The sequence below is a fragment of the Anoplopoma fimbria genome, chromosome 3 (assembly GCF_027596085.1).
Source record: "Anoplopoma fimbria isolate UVic2021 breed Golden Eagle Sablefish chromosome 3, Afim_UVic_2022, whole genome shotgun sequence".
Taxonomy (NCBI): Eukaryota; Metazoa; Chordata; class Actinopteri; order Perciformes; family Anoplopomatidae; genus Anoplopoma; species Anoplopoma fimbria.
The window spans coordinates 670,370-693,147 of NC_072451.1; the positions used below are offsets into that span (position 1 = coordinate 670,370).

A 22,778-nucleotide genomic window follows, 5' to 3' on the forward strand; every position below is an offset into this window, starting at 1 on the left:
CCTCCAACAGACGCACTGAAACAGAGGACTCAATGAAGACGGACACGTTGTCAAGGGAGAACATGGTTTACGTTTATTTAAAGGCTGATTCCAGCAGAAACACAAAAAAAGCCTCAGAGCTCAGCCTGAAGCCGTTTCCTGTCAGAAACCTGCCGTCAGAGCTCCAACCAGCGAGGACCCGACACCTCCGACACCACCAAACCTCCAAACAACCAAAACCTCCAAACACCCACGAGTGGAAAGTCCGTTTAGTTCTTACTCCAAAAAAACTTAAAGCCAGAGCCGCTCGGATCCACGCGGCGAGCTTCAAACATGAAAACAAACTCTCTCTCTCCTTGAAGCTTCTGGCCAAAATCCGTCCTCACATTCATTAATATTTTATCTTTATTATTGTTCAAATACATTTTTTAAATGCAACATGAAAAGCACAATCACACGGGAAAATAGACACGTCTCTCTGAAGTCTGCTTTAATAAAACAGGAAATAAAAACAGGCTGTATTCTTTTTATTTTAATCCCTTGGAACTAAAGGTTGTTTTAAGGTAGAAAAACAGCTTTCTGCTGGTTTAAACTGGACAGGAAGTGACTTACAGTGACGACGGAGCGTCCTGATTGGTCAGCGGTCGCTCTCCGCTTTCTGATTGGCTCTGAACCAGACAGGACTGGTGGTAAAAGCTCTACAAGGATGAAACCACAGAAACAAACCCTGAACCTCACACGACTCTCAGAATGCTTTTCTTTTTTTAACCGCTGGAACTTCTCAGGAACCTTTTGATGGGAACGCAGGAACTTTAGGTTTGGATCCTGGACTTCAGATGGTCCAGGATCCATCTGGGTGGTGTTGCTGATCTTTCTACGGACTAACAAACAAAACAGGAAGATAACAGAGCTGAAAATGATGTCACTCATTCTCCAAACAAAGCATTTGATGGTTTCTGCCTCGTTTCTTCATCATAAATAACAACAATCTGAACGTTTTTCACCGATGATCAAAAACAACGAAACATTTCAAGATTTGAAAATCATTTTCTGACACCGAAAAAATAAAAGATTAATCTCTTGAGTTACTTTTACCAGCAAAAGACAAAAAGTCACAAGTTCCAGCTTCTGAAATGTGAAGAACATCAGGTTTTACCTCCGTCGTGGTAAACTTAACGTCTGGTTATCTCCACACAAATGATTTATCACAAAATAACAAAAAGTTGCAGCCCTGAATAACACGAGGACTTTGTGTAAAATTGTTGTAGAAATAATTAACTAAATCATTTTCATGGTTGAATGTGTGTTTGGTTCTCGTAGGTTCTCCGTAGTTCCAGCGACTCATAAACAATCTGCTGTAGTGGTTATTAAAGAAAACATAGTGGAAACATTCAGCCAGCTACCTGTACACACCTGTCTGTCTGTCTGTCTGCAGTGATGGACAGACAGCAGAATCACCACAGAGTTCTTAAAAACTAGTAAAAAGGCAGAAGAGGAACATAAAGAAACAGTAATGCAGGTTAAGTAAGCGAGCAGGGTTACATCTTTTGTATTTTTTCTTCTTTAAGTAAAGAAATAACAGGAAGAAGAGGAAGAGAACCCCGAAAATATTCAAGCAGGAAGCTAATAGACAAACCTGTGTTCACCTCAGAGGGCGAGAAGCTAAAACTGCTACGAACAAATCACAAAATACAGTTGTTGGGTTTTTTTTCTCTCTTGACGCTAACGGTGATTCTATCTTTACGTCTGTTTTGTTTTTTTCCCTTCTTCTTCTTCTTCTTCTGTCCTTCCCGTGACGTCTCCTGACGTCTCGTCCCGTCCCGTCGTCGGGCCTCCAGGCTTCGTCCTTCAAAATAAAGGCGGGACAGCAGAGCGGTCGGTCCAGGTGGCGTTAACACACCTGTCCTCACAAAGCAGCGTCCGGTCCTGGTTCTCACTACGGCCCCGTTTAAAGTCCAACTACGGCAATATATATACGGATTCATATATTTATATAGCTGAAGGCCAAACCGTCCTCCATCAACCAACGAGCTACAGAGAGCCGCCCTCCACCTCCTCCTCCTCCTCGGTAATGAGAATGAATGGAGAGATCAGAAAGTCCAGTTTATTTTGACCCCCGTTGCTTCACCTGTTCTCTCCCCCAGAACCCGACCACCACACCGTCCTCCCTCTCTCACGCCCCCCCCTTCCCCCTACCCACCAGCGTCAGTCTGCGGCGGCGGCGGAGACGCTTAAAACGGCGCTCCGGTGGACCAAGCAGACATCCAGGAGGCGGGGTTTATTTATTTTTTTCGTCCCAAAGAAAGAGGAAGTTCTTCCAGGTGAGAGAGGAGTTGTGGCGTCTTGTCCAAAACCAAGGGGGGGCAGTGGTGGTGAGGGGGGGTAGGGTAGGGGGTAATGATCCTCAATGTTCAGAAGTCCGCGGGTTGAAGGAAACCCGGCGGTGGCGCGTAGCATCGCGGTTGAAGAGATCCCGTGCCCTCCGGTCCAGGAGGGGCGTCACCGCTCCTCCACAAACGAGGGGGGGGTTGGGGGCGTGTGTGTGTGTGTATGTGTGTGTGTGGGGGGGTTCAGCCTCGTCGTGGGGGGTGTCATCGCCTCCCCCCGCCGCCACCTTTTCTCGCCGGTTTAATTTTCCACTTCAGATGGAGCTGGTCTCGGTCACACTGGTTCTGGTTCTCCTCCCCCTCACGGTTTCTCCTGGTGGTAGGTTTGATTCTATCGTTGACGTCCGGACTCAAAGCGCCGCCTCGGGCCGGCGTTCAGTGCGGCGGGTTCATGGTGCCGTGACCTCGCTGCTGCTTCTGCTTCTGCTGCAGGAGGAGCTGCTCCAGGGCCGACGGGCCCGGCTGCATCATGGAGCTGGACCAGATCGACTGCAGGAGGACAGAGGAGCGTTAGAGGAGCGTTAGAGGAGCAACGCACCACAAACCTCAACAATCACATCAGAACGGAAGGAAACCCAAGTATCGATCATTAATGATCCACAATGTCAGATAGAGTAGATTAAATGATGTTATAATCAAGTTAAACATCATAATTCATCTCTAATATCTATTTATATTCATGTGAAAACATCTCCTTCAAGCTACTGGATTTATTCTAGTTCATCACCAACACTACATTTTACAGATTACATGTGAACACATCATGATAACGTTAGAATTTACCTTCAGACAATACTCATTTTCACTGAACAGAGCCTGAACGCATCACAATGTAACTGAACTGAACCTCCGTTCATTAGCCGTTAGCGGTGCTGCTAACGTTACTAGCTAAACACAGGTTGGTTGTTTACATTGTAACATTATCAGAGATCAGAGACTAGAGAAGCATAAATGAAGTCCTGATCCACGTCCATGTTGAACCGTGAGGAGGATCGGTACGGGTCGACTATAGTCCGTTACACGATTAGTTAGCATGATGCTAATGATGCTAATCCTTCAGAGCTTTGTATTTCAGTAGAAAGAACATTTCAATCATGAACATGGTTAATGTCTGTGGGTCAGAGGACCTTGAGGCTGTCGAGCAGCACGGTGGAGGACGACTCCTCCATCGGAGACTCCTGATTGGTCCAGGAGCTGCCGGTCGGCCCCGTCTGGTGCCAGCTGGAGTCTGAAGCTGCCGAGGAGGCTGCAGCCGGCAGGTAGTCCAGCCCGAACCCGCTGACGGCTCCTAGACCACAACAACCACATGTCAACACCTGGCAGCAAAGCTCCCCGTTTACTAAACCCTCTGGACCCCCTGAACCGCCTCAACCACTTGAACCCTCCGGACCCACGTCCGTCTAAAGCCCCTGATCCCTTCCCTCAGAACCCCCTGAACCCTCTGATCCCTCTGATCCCTCTGAACCCTCTGGACCCTCTGATCCCTCAGAACCCCCTGAACCATCTGAACCCTCAGAACCCTCTGGACCCTCTGATCCCTCAGAATCTGAACCATCTGATCCCTCAGAACCCTCTGGACCCTCTGATCCCTCAGAACCCCCTGAACCATCTGAACCATCTGATCCCTCAGAACCCTCTGGACCCTCTCTGGACCCTCAGAACCCTCAGAACCCCCTGGACCCTCTGATCCCTCAGAACCCCCTGAACCATCTGATCCCTCAGAACCCTCTGGACCCTCTGGACCCTCAGAACCCTCAGAACCCCCTGGACCCTCTGACCCTCAGAACCCCCTGAACCATCTGATCCCTCAGAACCCCTGAACCATCTGATCCCTCTGGACCCCTGAACCCTCTGGACCCTCTGGACCCCCTGAACCCTCTGAACCCTCTGGACCCTCTGAACCCCCTGAACCCTCTGGACCCTCTGGACCCTCTGGACCCCGTCCCTCCCTCACCGGTCTTGTCGGCCTTCCAGCGGTCCACCATCCTGCGGTCCCGGCTGTCCGGAGTGCCTATGGGCCCGAAGTTGGAGAAGGGCATGGCTCCGTGGTTGTGTGTGGGGGGAGGACGGCAGGCTGCTGGGGTTGGAGGAGTGAGGGGATTGGCTGGCCGGGGTGGAGTGATCTACCAATCAGATCACAGCATGTTTCACGGAGCGTTCTTCACTAAACATTAACACACTTCCTGTTTACATGTGATCAGCTGTGACGTACCAGAGCTGGCAGGCAGGGAGGGCGACCACGGCGTCCCTTCAAACAGCGAGTAGAGGGACGGCTCCTGGTGCATCATGGGAGCGTCGGGCTTGGAGCTGGGCGGCAGGTTCTTCCCGTAGGCCTGACTGAAGATGCTGTTCTGGTTGTACTCCTGGAAACACAAACACAGCTCTGATCCATCCGGTATTGATCGGTTTATAAACAATACGCATCAACAACGTGAAGCCCAAACTGATATTCACGTCTGGTTATGAATCGAGAAACATTTCTTTAATTTTTTTTAATTACAGATAGATTTTGAACATATACACTTTAATTATTTATACGTCCATATTTACCAATTATGAACACATTTAAATTGACAGAATATGTTTGTTGAATAATATTTATTAGTGTATAATACTTATTTTATTTTCCTGGAAGCTGGAACCTCATTTCCTTCCTCACTTTAAACCCAAAACAGTGAATTTATTTATCTTAATCTTAAACGTTTTTTAAACCCTTAAAAGATATGCAGATGAATCAGATTCGGGTATGTAAAATGTAAAAGCAAAAACCTACATGTTAACTGAAGGTCAGAGTATTTGAAATATGATCTACTCTGCCATCTGGTGGTTGAACAACATCACAAGAAACAAACTTTTTGATTCGGAACATTTATCAGTTTTTTAAAGGAATAATATGCAACTTTTTATGCATTGAAACGTCTAAAAACAAGATGAACAATTAATCAAGGTAAAGGTTTCATTTGGTCTCCTGTCAAAGGACTCCTATCTTCTTTCTGCAGCGTTTGGTAATCGTCTAACAGAAGCTGTTATGAATGTACTTGTATACAGTCTTAAGACATCGTGTGTATTAGGAAGCACCTCACAATACGATAGATCACAAGATATTGCAATACTATACATATTGCAATACTCTTTGTTTTATTGAAAAGGAAAAAATAAAGCTTTGATGTTTTGATTGGAAACTATGTGAAATAATTGGTTTGATGTGAATATTATTAGGTTGGATCCCTCAGATCACGGGTCTGACCTGCATGGGGAAGCCAGAGATGGGCAGGAGAGAGGACGAGGAGACGACCTCGGGGCCACTGTCCATCCTGGTCTGGTTGGGCAGCTACAGAGACCAAAGGACAGACGGGGTGAGGACCAGCAGATCACTCACATGTCCAACAACCATTCATTCTCTTTTAATGTCCACCATGCTTCTCACAACACGCTGCAGAGCTGAGCTGTGTGGGTTGTAATCTCTACCCTCTGTGGTTTGACTGATCTTATCTTCTAAACCAGTGGCTGCCGAGTTCATAAACATTGGTCAGAGATATATTATAGTGGTGTAACGGACCGTTATTGATCCCTGATCAGTACTGATCCTCCTCACGGTTCTTCACACTCCGTTTAACGTTAACCATCACAGAGTTAAATAAAGTTTTACTGACGATCGTTATCCTCCAATATATTCAGTAAAACATGAGATCAGGACTTCATTGATGCTTTGTAGTCTGATCTCTGATGATGTTACATTTTAAACAACCAAAGGAGAGCTAGGAACGTTAGCAGCACCGCTAACGGCTAACAGGAGGAGAGCTAGTAACGTTAGCAGCACCGCAAACTAACAAGGGTTCCATACAGTTACATTATGATGCCTTCAGGCTCTGTTCACGTTAATGTGTGTAACGTTATCATGATGTGTTCACATGTAATCTGTAAAATGTAGTGTTGGTGATAAACTAGAACAAATCCAGTAGTTTAAAGGAGATGTTTTCACATGAATATAAACGGAGGTGGTTAAAAATAAATAGTCTGGATCCTTTGATCCTTTAGAATTTTTGATGGTTTACTTACGATCGCCAGTAAAACTTTATTTCACACTGTGATGGTTAACGGTAAACGGAGTGTGAAGAACCGTGAGGGGGATCAGTATGGATCAGGGATCAATAACGGTCTGTAACACCACTGGTTCCAACATATTTGACTTTTAGACTCAGAGTGTATTGATAAAGTATTGAATTAAGGGGTGAAATATTGGGGAGGTGGAAGACAGGGCTACATACAAATATGTTTGGTCCAGGAGCAGAGCTAAGAGGGCCGGCCAAGGCCTGGAAGAAATCAGGAGGCTTAGAAAAGACGAGCTCCTCCTCCTCCTCAAAATCTGCTAGAGTTTTTAACAGGTCGGGAGGTAGAAGAGGCTTGTTGTCCTGAGAGATGAAGCCAGAGGAGGAGGAAGAAGAAGAAGAAGAAGAAGAAGAAGAGAGGGGGTAAAAAAAGAAGAGAAAGAAAGAAGGCAAGCCAGTAAGACTGAGCTGGAAAGAAGGAAAGTTAAGCCAAAAGCTACAGAGTCTGATCTCAGATCAGAGACAGTTCTACATCTCAAAGTTCATCCCACCAACAAAAGACACAACTAAAGAAAAGACTGAGCGGGAAAAGACAAGAAACAGAAGCACAGAGACAGTAAAGCAGCAGGACCTCCTCCTCCTCCTCCTTCTCGCTCAGAGAGATGCTCACCTCATAGGGGGGGCCCCGGGGCCCGGCGGACCCGTCCTGCTCGGAGCAGATCCCCCCCGGCGGAGGCCTCTTCATCCGGTCCGCCATCACAGCCAGACCGTCCCCCATCCTGTAGGACGGCTCCCAGTAGAAGTCCTGCATCTTGACGTTGGGGTACTTGATCTTCTTCTCCATGCCGGCCGGCTGCAGCTGGTGCTCGTACAGCTTGAGAGGATCCTGAGCCGCCATGTAGAAGGCCTGCTGCTGCTGCTGAGGCTGCTTCAGGGACATCTGCATGGGAGGGATCTTCTGCAGAGCGGCCTGGGCCTGGTTCCACATCTGAGCCGGCTGATCCTGGACCTGCATGTACTGCCCAGACCACACACACAACCAGTTAGAACAGACCGTTACATCACTAACTACTGCTGATAAATGTCCCTGACAGAGTCACTATTTCCTGCTTCTTTTATCCTGAAACAACAACACCTGTTGCTGTGTTCTACAGGAACAATCGGGAACACCAGTGCTCTGTGGACTGACCTGCTGCAGACCCGGGTGGTGAGGTGGACTCTTCCCCATCCCGACCTGCTGGACCGGTTTGGTTGGAGACTGCTGCTGCTGCTGGTTCATCGCCTGCACCTGCAGCTGGACCGACTGTTGCAAGGCCTGGGCCTGGGTCTGCTGACCCTGGTTCATGGGCCCGGGCCCCGAGGACCCCGGCCCCTGACCCGGACCGGGACCAGAGGGCCTCTGCTGGCTGTAGGGAATGTGGGACGGCTTCCCGGCCTGGCTGCCGGCCTGGGCGTGGACGCCCGGCTGGAGGAAAGGTCCGGGGACGGTCACTCCGGTGGAGAAGGTGAAGCCCGGGTTCACCTGAAGACCTGGGAACGCCACTGGGGGAGGGATCACGTAGGCTGAGGGAGGGAAACCTGCAGGAACCAATCAGCTGTCATCAGACATCACTGAACAGAACCTCTATGCATGAGGGCGCCGAGAGGTTCTGATCCACTCAACAAACTACGGAGTCCATTAGAACACATATGGATCTTTATAGAGCAGAACATTTAAAACAACAATGCCTCTTCATGCTCGTGGTGCATTCACCACGAGCATGAAGAGGCGCCCGCATGCTTTACTGAACAATGAGATCAATTCTAAGAAAGAACGACTGAGGCCGAAAGAGCCGAACTGTCTGTTTTCCGTTTTTCCAAATCTGCAGGGATTCACATTTAAGAAACACGGTGGTGGGTTTTATTTTGAGGGGAAATACTTTTTTCACTATTATTAGTTTTTTTAAATCTGCTTTGGCTGCAGGGTAAAGGTGAGCTTCGTTATGTCGTCTTTAAGCTGTTGTATATATATATTATTTTTTCTGCTTTGAGCGAGTGGAGAAAAGAAAATACAGGATTGAAACGCAGACTTTTAGGGTCGAAATCAAAAGCACATTCCGATTATTATTTGATTCAGAATGGAAATCGAGACGCCACGAATCATATGTGAGAAAGAAACACGGCAGATAAATTCATGTTTAGATATGTGGCGATCTGTGGGTCTAAATATCCCTCTGGGTCATAAAATAATCTTCAAATCTCCAAACAAGAGAAGCTGGAAGCGGAAAATATTCAACATTTATGATTCCAGAAAGATTGGAACGGTTAATTAACTGTCTAAACAGTTGCAGATCATTTTCTGTACATCGGCTAATTGATTGACTAATGTGTGTGTGTGTGTGTGTGTGTGTGTGTGTGTGTGTGTGTGTGTGTGTGTGTGTGTGTGTGTGTGTGTGTGTACCTGGTCTGCTGGGCAGTGGTGGGAAGGCTCCCGGGTGATGGATGGGGATGAACTGGGAGGAGCAGGTGGTTTGAGTTTGTGTGATGGGCGTCTTCTTAGCTTCAGACACCGGAGTCTTCCTCAGCTCTGTCTGCGCCTTCACCTGAAGGAGAGAGAGAGAGACAGTCCACCACGCCACGTCACCACGCCACGTCACCACGCCGCGTCACCACGCCGCCTCACGCCAGCGCTCACGTGTTTACACTCTACCTGTTTTCACTCTACCTGTTTTCCAGCGTCAGAGGTTTTCTCGTAGCCTCCCTTCTTCAGCTCGCTCTTCCTCTTCCCGTCCCTCTTGGGCTCTCCTTTCCCAGCAGCCCCGTTGCCCTTGTTGAAGTCGCGGCGCTCCTTGCCGCTGTCTTTCAGGTGGTGGCTGCGGGTGGGCTCGCGGCTCTGCTCTCTGGGTTTGATGTTCTCCTTGAAGGTGACGACGGGCCGCTCGCCGCCGTCGGGCCACGAGCTCTGCGTCTTCCCCGCCGACAGCACCGACTTCAGGCCGGAGTTCCCGCCGTCGTTGGCCGTCTGCTCGGCGTTGGATGACTCCTGCAGCACCGGCGCCTCCTTCTCCTGGGGCTCCTCCACGGCCCGCTCTGGAATGTCTGTGAGGAAGACGAGGAGGCCGTCTTCACTCAGCCTGCACTGGATCAGCCTGCAGAGAGGAGACGGGTTATGAGGAGGTGATGTCACTGAGGGGCCTTCAAGGACAACCGGAATACTCACTGATCAAATACAACTTCTAGAGATCAAACAGCAGGTTTGTCTTTCTGCCACTGATACTAATTATTGATAATTGATGATCCATATTGTCAGAAACAGATCCCTTTGTTGTTTGATTATAGCAGCTGGTTCCAGACACTTTTTTTTGGCACCTAAATATAATCAGTCAGTAAACCATCAAATATACTAAATGTGTTTCTATTCTTCATAAAAACTCATAATTCAAATAATATGAAATAAAAGATTGTATTTTTATGGATTAAAACAGATCTAGTCATTATTAGTTTTAATGATGTATTATAATCATAGAGCTCGTGTTATGAAGTTAAACATCATCAATTCATGTGAAAACATCTCCTTCAAACTACTGGATTTGTTCTAGTTTTCCAGACCATAAACTCATGTTTAATTCAATTCAGTTTATTTTGTATAGCCCAGAATCACAAATTACAAATTTGCCTCAGAGGGCTTTACAATCTGTACACATGAGACATCCTCTGTCCTTCCCTCACATCGGCACAGGAAAAAAGTTTACAATGTTTACTGAGGGAATAAATCAAGAGAGAAGTAGAGTCATTTTCTCATAGACTTCTATACAACCAGAGGAGTCGCCCCCTGGTGGACAGTGGAGAGAAGTAGAGTCATTTTCTCATAGACAGCAACATGGTTCAGTTTTTAGTGTCACAGTGTCTCCGCCTGCTGCACCGTGAGTATAGAGGGTTCGTTTGTTTTGTTGTGTTTAAATGAAACGAACATGCACAACTTAAAGAGCATCAAGAACACAAAGGAGTCCCAGGACTAGTGTCCATCGTGGTCCCTGAGTTGGTTTCACTGTGTGACGGACAGACGGACACTCACCCCGGCTGGTTGTCGGCCACCCATTTGCCCAGACCGATGAGTCTCTGATGTCGAGTGTGGACCGGCAGGTTGTCCCTGTCCACCAGGATGCCCTGATGACCTTTAGTGAAGTCCAGGGACCTGAAACCCCAGCAGACATCAAGACAGGAAGCATTACGACTGATTCACCGACACTCATCCCACCGCCGGACTCTTGTCCTTCATCCATCCCACCGCCGGACCTTCGTCACTCATCCCACCCTAATGCCACCTCTGGATCCTCATGCCAACGCCAAACTTGCATCCCACCGATAAAACCTCGTCCCACCTCACAACCCTCGTCCCACCCTCGTCCCACCTCACAACCCTCGTCCCACCTCACAACCCTCGTCCCACCCTCGTCCCACCTCCAACCCTCGTCCCACCTCACAACCCTCGTCCCACCGCACAACCCTCGTCCAACCTAACAACCCTCGTCCCACCTCACAACCCTCGTCCCACCCTCGTCCCACCTCACAACCCTCGTCCCACCTCACAACCCTCATCCCACCGCACAACCCTCATCCCACCTAACAACCCTCGTCCCACCCTCGTCCCACCTCACAACCCTCGTCCCACCTCACAACCCTCGTCCCACCCTCGTCCCACCTCACAACCCTCGTCCCACCCTCGTCCCACCTCGTCCCACCTCGTCCAACCCTGTCCCACCCTCGTCCCACCCTCGTCCCACCGCACAGCCCTCCCTCGTCCCACCTCACAGCCCTCGTCCCACAACCCTCGTCCCACCTCACAACCCTCGTCCCACCCTACAACCCTCGTCCCACCCTCGTCCCACCTCACAACCCTCGTCCCACCACACAACCCTCGTCCCACCTCACAACCCTCGTCCCACCTAACAACCCTCGTCCCACCTAACAACCCTCGTCCCACCTCACAACCCTCGCCCCACAACCCTCGTCCCCCACTCGCCCTCGTCCCACCTCACAACCCTCGTCCCACCCTCGTCCCACCCCACCGCACAGCCCTCGTCCCCCACCTCGTCCCACTCACAACCCTCGTCCCACCGCACAACCCTCGTCCCACCCTCGTCCCACCCCCACCGTCACAACCCTCGTCCCACCCGTCCACACCCTCGTCCCACCCACAACCTCGTCCCACCTCACAACCCTCGTCCCACCTCACAACCCTCGTCGTCGTCCCACCCACACCCTCGTCCCACCCACAACCCTCGTCCCCTCGTCCCACCTCACAACCCTCGTCCCACCCACAACCTCGTCCCACCTCCACAACCTCGTCCCACCTCGCCCCACCACAACCCTCGTCCCACCCCACCTCGTCCCACCTCACAACCCTCGTCCCACCTCACAACCCTCGTCCCACCCTCGTCCCACCTCACAACCCTCCACCCCAGCCCTCGTCCCACCCTCGTCCCACCTCACAACCCTCGTCCCACCCACACCCTCGTCCCACCCACCCTCGTCCCACCTCACAACCCTCGTCCCACCCACACCCTCCCACCCTCACACCCTCGTCCCACCCACAACCCTCGTCCCACCGCACAACCCTCGTCCCACCCTCGTCCACCTCACAACCCTCGTCCCCACAACCCTCGTCCACCTCCCACCCTCGTCCCACCTCCACCCTCATCCCACCCACACCTCGTCCCCACCCTCGTCCCACCGCACAACCCTCACAACCCTCCCACCTCACAACCCTCGTCCCACTCACACCCTCGCCCCCCTCGTCCCACCTCCATCCCTCGTCCACACCCTCGTCCGTCACAACCTCGTCCCACCTCACAACCCTCGTCCCACCGTCACAACCCTCGTCCCCACAACCTCGTCCCACCTCACAACCTCGTCCCACCGTCACAACCCTCGTCCCACCCTCGTCCCACCTCACAACCTCGTCCACCCACACCTCGCCCCCTCACAAGCCCTCGTCCCACCTCACAACCCTCGTCCCACCACACAACCCTCGTCCCACCTCCCACCCTCAACCACTCCACAACCCCACCCTCGTCCCCCCTCGTCCCACCTCACAACCCTCGTCCCACCCACAACCCCGTCCCCCTCGTCCCACCTCACAACCCTCGTCCACACCCTCGTCCCACCCCCACCGCACCCTCGCCCACCTCAACCCTCGTCCCACCTCACACCCTCGTCCCCCCACAACCCTCGTCCCACCTCGTCCCACCTCCCACACACCCTCGCCCCACCCTCGTCCCACTCACAACCCTCGTCCCACCGCACAACCCTCGTCCCACCTCACAACCCTCGTCCCACCAACCTCGTCCCACCTCGCACACCCTCGTCCCACCGCACAACCTCGTCCCACCTCACAACCTCGTCCCACCCTCGTCCACAACCCTCGTCCCACCACAACCCTCGCCCCCCCCCCCTCACAACCCTCGTCCCACCTCACAACCCTCGTCCCACCTCGTCCCGTCCCACCGTCACCACCCTCGTCCCCCGCACAACCCGTCCCACCTCACAACCTCGTCCCACCCCACCCTCGTCCCACCTCACCCCTCGTCCCACCTCCCACAGCACAAACCTCGTCCCACCGCACAACCCTCGTCCCACCTCACAACCCTCGTCCCACCGCACAACCCTCGTCCCCCGTCCAACACCTCGTCCCACCTCACAACCCTCGTCCCACCTCACACCCCTCCCGTCCCACCTCACAACCTCGTCCCACCGCACAACCCTCCCCACCTCGTCCCACCGCACAACCCTCGTCCCACCTCACCCTCGTCCCACCTCACAACCCTCGTCCCACCGCACAACCCTCGTCCCACCTCACAACCCTCGTCCCACCCCTCACAACCCTCGTCCCACCTCACACACCTCGTCCCCTCGTCCCACCGCACAACCCTCGTCCCACCGCACAGCCCTCGTCCCAGGTCTTCCAACCCCCACCCACAGCCCTCGTCCCACCGCCGGCCCCACCGACAACCCTGCAACTCCACTCCTCGTCCCACCCTCGTCCCACCACCACAACCCTCGTCCCACCCACAACCCACGTCCCACCCTCCCACAACCCTCGTCCCACCTCACAACCTCGTCCCCCCTCGTCCCACCTCACAACCCCTCGTCCCACCTCACAACCCTCGTCTCCGCACAGCCCTCGTCCCACCCACAACCCCCACCTCACAACCCACCCCACCCTCGTCCCACCCACAACCTCGTCCCACCTCACAACCCCCTCGTCCCACCTCACAGCCCTCGTCCCACCCTCGTCCCACCTCACAGCCCTCGTCCCACCGCACAACCCTCGTCCCACCTCGTCCCACCTCACAACCCTCGTCCCACCCTCGCCCTCGTCCCACCTCACTCACAACCCCTCGTCTCACAACCCGTCCTCCAAGCCCTCGTCCCACCTCACAACCTCGTCCCACACCCCTCGTCCCACCTCACAACCCTCGTCCCACCGTCCCACAGCCCTCGTCCCACCTCACAACCCTCCTCGTTTCACCCTCGTCCCATTTCACAACCCTCGTCCCACCGCACAATCTCCTCGTCCCACCTCACAACCCTCGTCCCACCGCACAACCTCGTCCCACTTCACAACCCTCGTTCATTTCACAACCTCGTCCCACCGCACAACCCTCGTCCCACCTCACAACCTCGTCCCACCTCACGTCCCACCCACAACCTCTTCCCACCGCACAACCCTCGTCCCACCCCACCCTCGTCCCACCTCACACCCTCGATCCCACCGGCGTCCCTGATCGAATGTACCCACCTCACAAGAATACATTCTTCTCGCCCCCAAGAACCTCGTCCCACCTCACAACCCTCGTCCCACCGCACAACCCTCGTCCCACCTCACAACCCTCTTCCCACCGCACAACCCTCGTCTCACCCTCGTCCCACCTCACAAACCTCATCCCACAGCACAACCCTCGTCCCACCTCACAACCCTCGTCCCACCGCACAACCCTCGTCTCACCTCACAACCCTCGTCCCACCTCACAAACCTCATCCCACCTCACAACCCGCCCTCCAACCGCACAACCCTCGTCCCACCGCACAACCCTCATCCCACCGCACAACCCTCGTCTCACCTCACAACCCTCATCCCACCTCACAAACCTCATCCCACCTCACAACCCGCCCTCCAACCGCACAACCCTTGTCCCACCGCTGAGCCCTCGTCCCAGGTCTTAATGAAGGAGGGAGTACCTCAGAGCGGGCCGGAGAGCAAGGAAACCCTGCAACTCAAACTCCTCTGGAAGGGGCGTCACTGTGGAGAAAATAAACACACCTTGAGCTTCAAACAGCTTGAACATCTGACATACAAACATTACAGGACTGAAAACACGTTTATAAAAGTCTTTCTCAGCGTTTTAAACTGAACCATTAAAGATCTTCCTCCAATATTTGTGCACTTGTCTTGACAGATATAAGATTTTAGTGATGGAAAGTAGAGCTCAGAAACGTTGGTATTAAAAAACACAAGTAGTGGAATATACATTTATTATATTTTAGTGGGGAGTTGATATTGATGTGCCATTGTTTCACCGTCCACACTGACACCAGACCAGTGCTTTCACATTGAGCCGCTCCAGGGAGCTTTGTTTAAAGAGCTTCCTGTCCAGACATTTGAGAAGCTTCACTGTGAAATGAAAACCTGAGATGCTGCCGGAAAGACAGTGAGGTTCACAGGAAGAGAAGCTTTTATTCTGAAGAGACGGCAGGCGAGTATGACTGAATCCAACCTTAATCATTGCTTCCTGGACTGGTTGTCCTCTTTTTTTTTTAAAACCTGATGGACTGTAACCTGAAGAGGACTCAGATCAGAGCTCACTTTGATCACCGAACTAAGAATCAGTATCTGAGGGTGTCCTACCTGAAGCACAGGACACGTCGTCCTCTTTGGGCTGGAAACTGTTGAGGATGGAGACCAGCCAGGGCCAGACACTGAGAGACAGGAAGAGCAGTTAGACTTCCTGTGTACAAACGGTCAAACAGCACACGACATTCAAGGACAGAAGACTCACTGCTGCCTCTGGTCCACGGCGGCCTCGGGGAAGACGCTGGGCCTCAGCTTGAGCCAGTCCAGAGAGACTTTAATGGCCGGCAGAGGACACTCGCCCATGATCTCCTCCCCTCGGTTCTTGTTGAGCAGAGCACGGCTGCACATGACCCCCAGGAAGGACACTGAGAGGGGGGGGGACAGGAAGTCAGACACCATGAACATCTGTCTCCTCATAAGAACCAAACACACATGAAACATCTGGAGAGCTTCTGACAGCACACCCACACACACAGATGTAAACAGTCAGAAAACATTAACTACACTAAAGGAAGAGTTCACGACCTTTGAACCATCTGAACCCAACACCTGCTGTTGGGATTGAAAAGCATGTTTTCTTGAAACAATTACCAAAACAACACCGTTAACACATCAAGAAGCTGTAAAAAAACAAAACGTCAGGTTTTCATCTTTCAGACAGTCCTTGAACACATCATGTGTGACGAACACTTCCATCAGAAAAGCCGAAACAAAGCTTAAAATTGTGACATTTCATCAAAAACATTGGTAATACTCGTGGACACTTGGAACAATGTTTAATATTAAGATTCCAGTGTTTTTTGTAAAATAAATATTAGCAGTATTAGTAGTATGATCAGTATGATCAGTGTGAGTGGTTCTTACTGAAGAGTCCCAGCAGCTGGAACCAGCTGATCTGCTGCTCACTGCTGTAGCTCTGCTCAGTGCCGTCAGCGGTCAGGTCTCTGAGGTGGTGGAGCTCAAACAGGTTGATGACGGTGATGTGGACCAGCTGCTGAGAGCTGAAGGCTTTCTGCAGGATCAGCCTCTGCACACGCACACGCACACGCACACACAGGTCATCAAACAATCCCTTTCAATGCCTTCAAAATGTTAATGCGTGCAGGAAACAGCAGTGTGGAAACTGTCTCTTGGTTTCACCTGAAACTGCTCCTCCAGTTTCTCCCTCAGAAGGTCCAGTTTGTCCAGACTCTTACTCAGGTAGACGTGGCCGTGAAACTTGATGAAGGCCCGGATGAAATCTGACACGCTCCACTTGGTTTTCACCTCATCCCGGCTGCAGAAACACAGAGGGAGGACGGAGGGTTTCATACTGAAGATCAACATCACAGAGCGAAATCTCCACAAGCCTTCATTTCCTCTCAGAGGGAACTAGGGATGAACCCCCAAAACCCGGTTCTAAATGAGTAAAAACACAGTATTGATGCTGTCCGGAGTTAACGGTTCTTTAGAAGTTCTGGAGAGAGAAGTCCTCGTCTCCAAAGTGGTTCTTCGCATTCCTCCAGTAGACTCAGAGAGCTCGTTGTCTCAAACTCAATAGAACCCTCACTAGTTCAGGAGGAACCAGCAGCAGTTCATCTCAACATCTGGACAACAAGCAGAACATCAGTCTGCAGTAATGACCAGTGTTCTACTGATTGGAGATCAGGTAACGTTAGTCTGATCAGAACTACAGGATGATCAATCAAAGATCATCACTGAGATCATTGATCAGCTGAGAATGAGTTTTAAAGATTTAGGAACTTCTTGTGTTGCTGCTCAAGAAAGACTATTTGTTTACAAACAAGAATAATAAAGAAATTGTTATTTTCTTCAATAATGAATTTTTTCCACACACAATAACCGAAAAGAACAGATAAGCATAATCAATAAGAAAACTAGTACGGTTAAAATCCCAACGACACACGTCCCTAGAGGAACGGCGTGAGACTCCGAGGTTACCTCTCCAGAGCCTTGGACAGCGCCTTCTGCAGGTTGGTGGAGGCTGCTGGGAACGGGAACTTGACGGCGATGCTGCGGCAGTAGTAGAAGATGGTGGTGAGGTGGTCTCCTTTAGAGGAGGCCAAGATGGCCAGCTGGTTGTACGGCTGACCTGCAGGAGCCACAGAGGAGCGTCACACCACAGACACAGGGAGGAACTACAAACATGGCTGCTCTGACCTGAGCGGTGTGATTTTTGCAATGTTGATGTTGATGTTAATGTCAAAGCGAGCTGATGATATTTAAATGAATATGTAAAACAAAAAGAACAGTTTCTGTTCTGTCACGGTGAAGTTTTACAACATTTGGAGGAAACCGTGAGCGACGTCTTTGAGGGACATTTAGACATTAACATACAAACAGAGCCTTTAGCCTAGCTTAGCACAAAGACTGGAAGCAGGGGGAAACTGCTAGCCTAGCTCAAGCACAAAGCTGAAGACAGACGTCTGACTCACCGTTGGACGGGACCAGCTGAGCTGCATGTCGGTAGTACGACTCCGCCTGGCTGGTCTGGTTACGATAACGAGCTGTTAACAGATGAAGTGTACATGATTAGAAGAAGTCAACAGGAGCCAGAAGGTGGCTGTGATGTCACTGAGGTGTCATGAACAACGTGCTCGTCCTCACCGATGTCTCCCAGGTGGACGAGGCAGTGCTGGCAGATGTAGGAGCAGGAGCTGGGCTGCGGCGTGACGATGGCGCCGCCGCCGCTCTGCTTATTGCTGATGATGCCAAGCTGAGACGACTTGACTCGGCACGGCAGGTCCACGTTGAACACGGTGCACAGCTCCTGCAGCAACTGGAGAGAACAGGAGGCCGTTAGTCCATCCGTCTCTGGGAGCGTCGGACCAACGGGGCTCAAACGGATTCATGTCGCTGTGCAGAGCGGTTTGTTGGAGGTTGTATGAGCTGAATTTAAAACCTCGTCTGATTACATCACGGTCATGAACTGTGATAAACACAAACGCCTCTGACTCACTGCTCGCTCTTATAGCCCGACGACAGAGAAAACCTGTGTAAAGTCTGAAGGAATCACAACTTAAAGAAGAACAAGACATGTTTTCTTTGAATGAAGTGCAGTTTGACAGACAGACGGCTGCTGACTGAGAAGCTTCACTGTGAATCATGTTTTCTGCTTATAGAAGACTGAATCTGCTGAAAGTAAACAAAACATCCAGATCACCCAGCAGCCTCGGCGCCTCGCTCTCTCAGTTCCCAGCTCTCCTCCTCTGATCACATTCAACAGGAAGGAACCTTTCAACAGAGCCAGCTAACACACTCACTGATTTTAACTGAAGCAGAAAAGTTTTACTGAGGTTTGATGATCAGCTCTCTACTGGATCACCAGGAGACCGAGAGCGCTCCTGAACCCTCTGGACACTAAAACCCACCGTCAGGATTAAAAACTACACCGTCCATCACAGCCAGAAGCTGTACAAACCCTCATTATTGTCATGTTTCCATCTTTCAGACTGTCCTTGAACACACCATGAGTGATGAACGGATCCATCACAAAAAGCAGCCAAAACGGAGCTCAAGTTATAAAATGTCATCAAAAACATTTTATTCAACATGTCTCATTTAAAATCTAGCCACAAATAAACGTTTTATTTTAACCAGATTCTGTAAAAAACATTAAATTCTGAGCTCCTCAGTGAAACTATGAAGCCATGATTGATTCATCTGAGACCAACAGTCATGTGACAACAAATCTGTGAAGCTTTGACTGAACTGCTGCTGAACACAGAGCAGAGCGGAGAGGAGAGGCTGGATGAGCACATCCCAGACACTTCACCACGTCAGCCGGGCTTCAAACCGCAAAACAGGAAGAAACAAGAGGAGGGAATCTGCGTCTATAGAAACGAAGGTGGGTGGACGGATGTCAGGTTTTAGGGAACCATGCTGTCCTCACAGGGAGACACTTTTCATTTACTGTAGGTCAATGAAGCTGATTGTGATACTAATCCCTTGTTGAACCTGATCCTGCTGGTCTGCTGGTCCCCATGAGTCTTACCTGTGTGTAGAAACCACTAGCTGCCTCCAGGAACAGCGACAGGTTGGCCTGGACCTCGCTGCGGTTGGGGTTGGCTCGGTTCTTGGCCTGGCTCTGCAGTGTGGTGATCTGGTTCTTAAAAGCATGATTCCATCTGCAGAAACACAGAAAAAAAACCATCAACACCAACATGGCTGACATCAGAAGGTACCGGGCAAAGCCTTTCTTGTTCAAGGGATTGCAGGCGGAGCGGCTTACAGGTCTTGCTCCACCTTCTTGTCCAGAGCGTACTCCAGGTCGGTCACCAGCATCTTCTGGTACAGATCCTGTAGGGCCTGCCGGGACGTCCACACCTCTGCTGCCCCGAGCTTCGAATCTAACGCACCGAGAGGAAACACATGAACATCAACCTCAGTACACTGCTGGAGGAGACAGAGATGCTTTCAAAGAATCACAAACCCTTGAGTCCAAGAAATTGGCGTCAAATGTCTCAATCTTGCAGACTTTTTTCTGGTTTGACCAGATTTCTAAATAAAACATTTGTTTGCCAATTTTTCAACAAAGTTCATGTCTTTAGAAAACTTTTGAGGATTTTGACTTCTTTGTGAAATAAAAATCTTGTTGTAGAAAATAAAGGTATTCCACATTTAAGTGAGGTATCTAATTAAATGTTGTTATTGTCAATATATTCACTCAAGCATCATGTCAAGTGAATTTAATCGATATTTATTGTTTTTTTAAGTGTCTTTAATGTTTGATGATGGCTGGCCAGGTGACACAAACACAGACTCCTGATGAATCATGTTTATCTCTAACTGAGGGATGTGGAAAAAAGTCACTGACAAAATATTAGAAAAATGTCTGAAAATTGTCAAAGTCAACATCAAAGCAGCAGCAGTCATTCTGTTTAGACCGGAATAAAAAATATCAATACACTGGTCTGCTTTTAAAGCTGGACATCAGTCATCATTAAAACATGAATAATTATCATACTAACAAGTCACACTTAATCACCAGCTCTAATTAAGACTCAAATCATTATTCAGAACACTTTTCAATGAAACTTCCCCAAAAGGAAAAGAGCTGCTCATCATCTGAACCACAAAAAGATCTCCGACCTACAGCACAAGAACCACATTTATACTTTCTGTGCTGACTGAACTGTCCTCAAATATTTTCATTTTCAAGAACTCTGACAGTTATTTTCTTGATTAATTGTTTTTGTCAATAAAATAATTATATATATGCTGTTGACTATAAAATCTTGTATATTAAGATATGAAGAGTCGGTTGCATGTTGTCTTCACACAAACAGCATCACAGGAGAGGTTTGCTCAGTGAATCTGTTTTAAATCAACATCAGCTGGAGGGTCAGTTCATTTTCATTTAGACTTTAAAGTGACGCTGCTGTGTATCAAACATATATTCATAACTTCATATACACATCCAAATGACAGAATTCTGTTGAACTGGATGTAGAATCAGTTTGATTATTGATCAGTAAATATTGATTTATATGTTTCTGTTTTTCTATAATCAACGTTAGTGTTTTAAAATACGCCAGATGAAAAAACTCAGTAGCCCTCAGTGTTTAAAATGAATATTTGCTTCATGGACTTTATGTGTGCAAATTAACTAATATTGAAAAGTTATGAATCAGCCGTTATGCAGACGATGTTCTTCTTTACTTCAGTAATTCATATTCTAACAGATAAAAAGTTTGATTATTGATCAGTAAATATTGATGTAGAATCAGTTTGATTATTGATCAGTAAATATTAATGTAGAATCAGTTTGATTATTGATCAGTAAGTATTGATGTAGAATCAGTTTGATTATTGATCAGTAAGTATTGATGTAGAATCAGTTTGATTATTGATCAGTAAGTATTGATGTAGAATCAGTTTGATTATTGATCAGTAAATATTAATGTAGAATCAGTTTGATTATTGATCAGTAAGTATTGATGTAGAATCAGTTTGATTATTGATCAGTAAGTATTGATGTAGAATCAGTTTGATTATTGATCAGTAAACACTGATGTAGAATCAGTCTGATTATTGATCAGTAAATATTGATGTAGAATCAGTCTGATTATTGATCAGTAAGTATTGATGTAGAATCAGTCTGATTATTGATCAGTAAGTATTGATGTAGAATCAGTCTGATTATTGATCAGTAAGTATTGATGTAGAATCAGTTTGATTATTGATCAGTAAGTATTGATGTAGAATCAGTCTGATTATTGATCAGTAAGTATTGATGTAGAATCAGTGTGATTATTGATCAGTAAGTATTGATGTAGAATCAGTCTGATTATTGATCAGTAAGTATTGATGTAGAATCAGTCTGATTATTGATCAGTAAGTATTGATTGAGGAGGGTTAACCTGTGATTAGATCAGCTGATGTTCCAGCAGTACTAACTCTAGACTAACCTTCTGTTTCTATGTGAAGTCTGAAGAAGAGCTTTGATAAAGTTAACTCCAGCTTGTTCTAGGATGCTTTTATTGTGAAACAGGAAGCTGTTCCTGTTTAATTTCTTCTCTTCTTCTTCAGCTGTAGTTCAGAGGATCTTTGTCTCTTTGAACAGAGTTCTTCTTCTACTAAACTAAAGAAGGTCTGTTAGTGAAGACACTTTCTACACTCAGACACGTAGAGTCGTCCTCTCTCCTGGACACAGTGGTGTAACGTTACAGTGGTTCAGACAGAGGTGGAGGTGATGGTGCAGACCTACCTGTCATGTCAGCCTTCAGGGCCTCTGCCTGTCTGCTCGGATGTAAACACAGAGAGGAGGAGGTTAGACACACACAATAACATGAGTGACACACAGCTGTCCTGTCTGTGGTCAGAGCTCAGGTGAGCTCACACACCTGAGCTCTGACAGGAGGACACAGTGTGATGTTTGGGCACAGACTACTCCCTGGATCCCACAACAAAAACAAACCCGTCAGCTAGCTGGTTAGCATAGCAGCTGCCCCCACACACACACACACACACACACACACACACACACACAGACACACACACACACACACACACACACACACACACACACACACGCAGAAAAACGCAGCTAGCTAGCGTTAGCTCGCTAGCTAGCTGCCGAGCTAACGCTAGCTAGCTGAACACGGCAGCGTGTCGGTGGCTCTGCGTCGGTGAGCTCAGCACCGAGCAGCACCGACGCACCGGAGACGTTAAGCTGATCACACCGGACAGCTCGTACCGATCAGTGAGCGTGCTGGATGAAGCACGTGGGCGCGAGGCTGTTTGTTGATGTGCGGCTAGCGGCTAAAGCTAAAGCTAAAGCTAGAGCTAGAGCTAGAGCTAGCTTTAGCTTTAGCTTTAGCTTTAGAACAAAACAAGTCGGGAGGACGCGTCCGTGTGTCCGCGGGGTCCGGCACCGGGTCCCTCCGGAGCGGCGGGTCTCTCCGGAGCGGCGGGTCTCTCGGGAGCGGCGGGTCTTACCGGAGCAGCTGCGCGCAGAGGGCCATCCTGCCGGTCCGCTACACCAACACGGGACCAGAAGCTAACGCTCCTCCAGCCGCCATGTTGTTC

At 49.5% G+C, this 22,778-nt stretch overlaps 1 protein-coding gene across 1 annotated transcript; it reads right to left on the reverse strand.

Annotated features, from left to right (window-relative positions):
- Positions 1-58: 58 nt before the first annotated feature.
- On the reverse strand, positions 59-22,778 carry smg7 (SMG7 nonsense mediated mRNA decay factor). Its single transcript, XM_054625615.1, is given in 23 exon segments — positions 59-2,855; positions 3,494-3,654; positions 4,321-4,430; positions 4,432-4,489; positions 4,579-4,729; positions 5,614-5,697; positions 7,086-7,433; positions 7,605-7,993; positions 8,856-8,997; positions 9,120-9,543; positions 10,470-10,589; positions 14,636-14,696; positions 15,303-15,373; positions 15,454-15,613; positions 16,113-16,275; positions 16,389-16,524; positions 17,190-17,340; positions 17,684-17,755; positions 17,856-18,027; positions 19,243-19,375; positions 19,480-19,597; positions 21,958-21,989; positions 22,689-22,778. Coding segments are annotated over 23 exon segments (3,396 nt in total). The 5' UTR covers positions 22,715-22,778; the 3' UTR covers positions 59-2,741.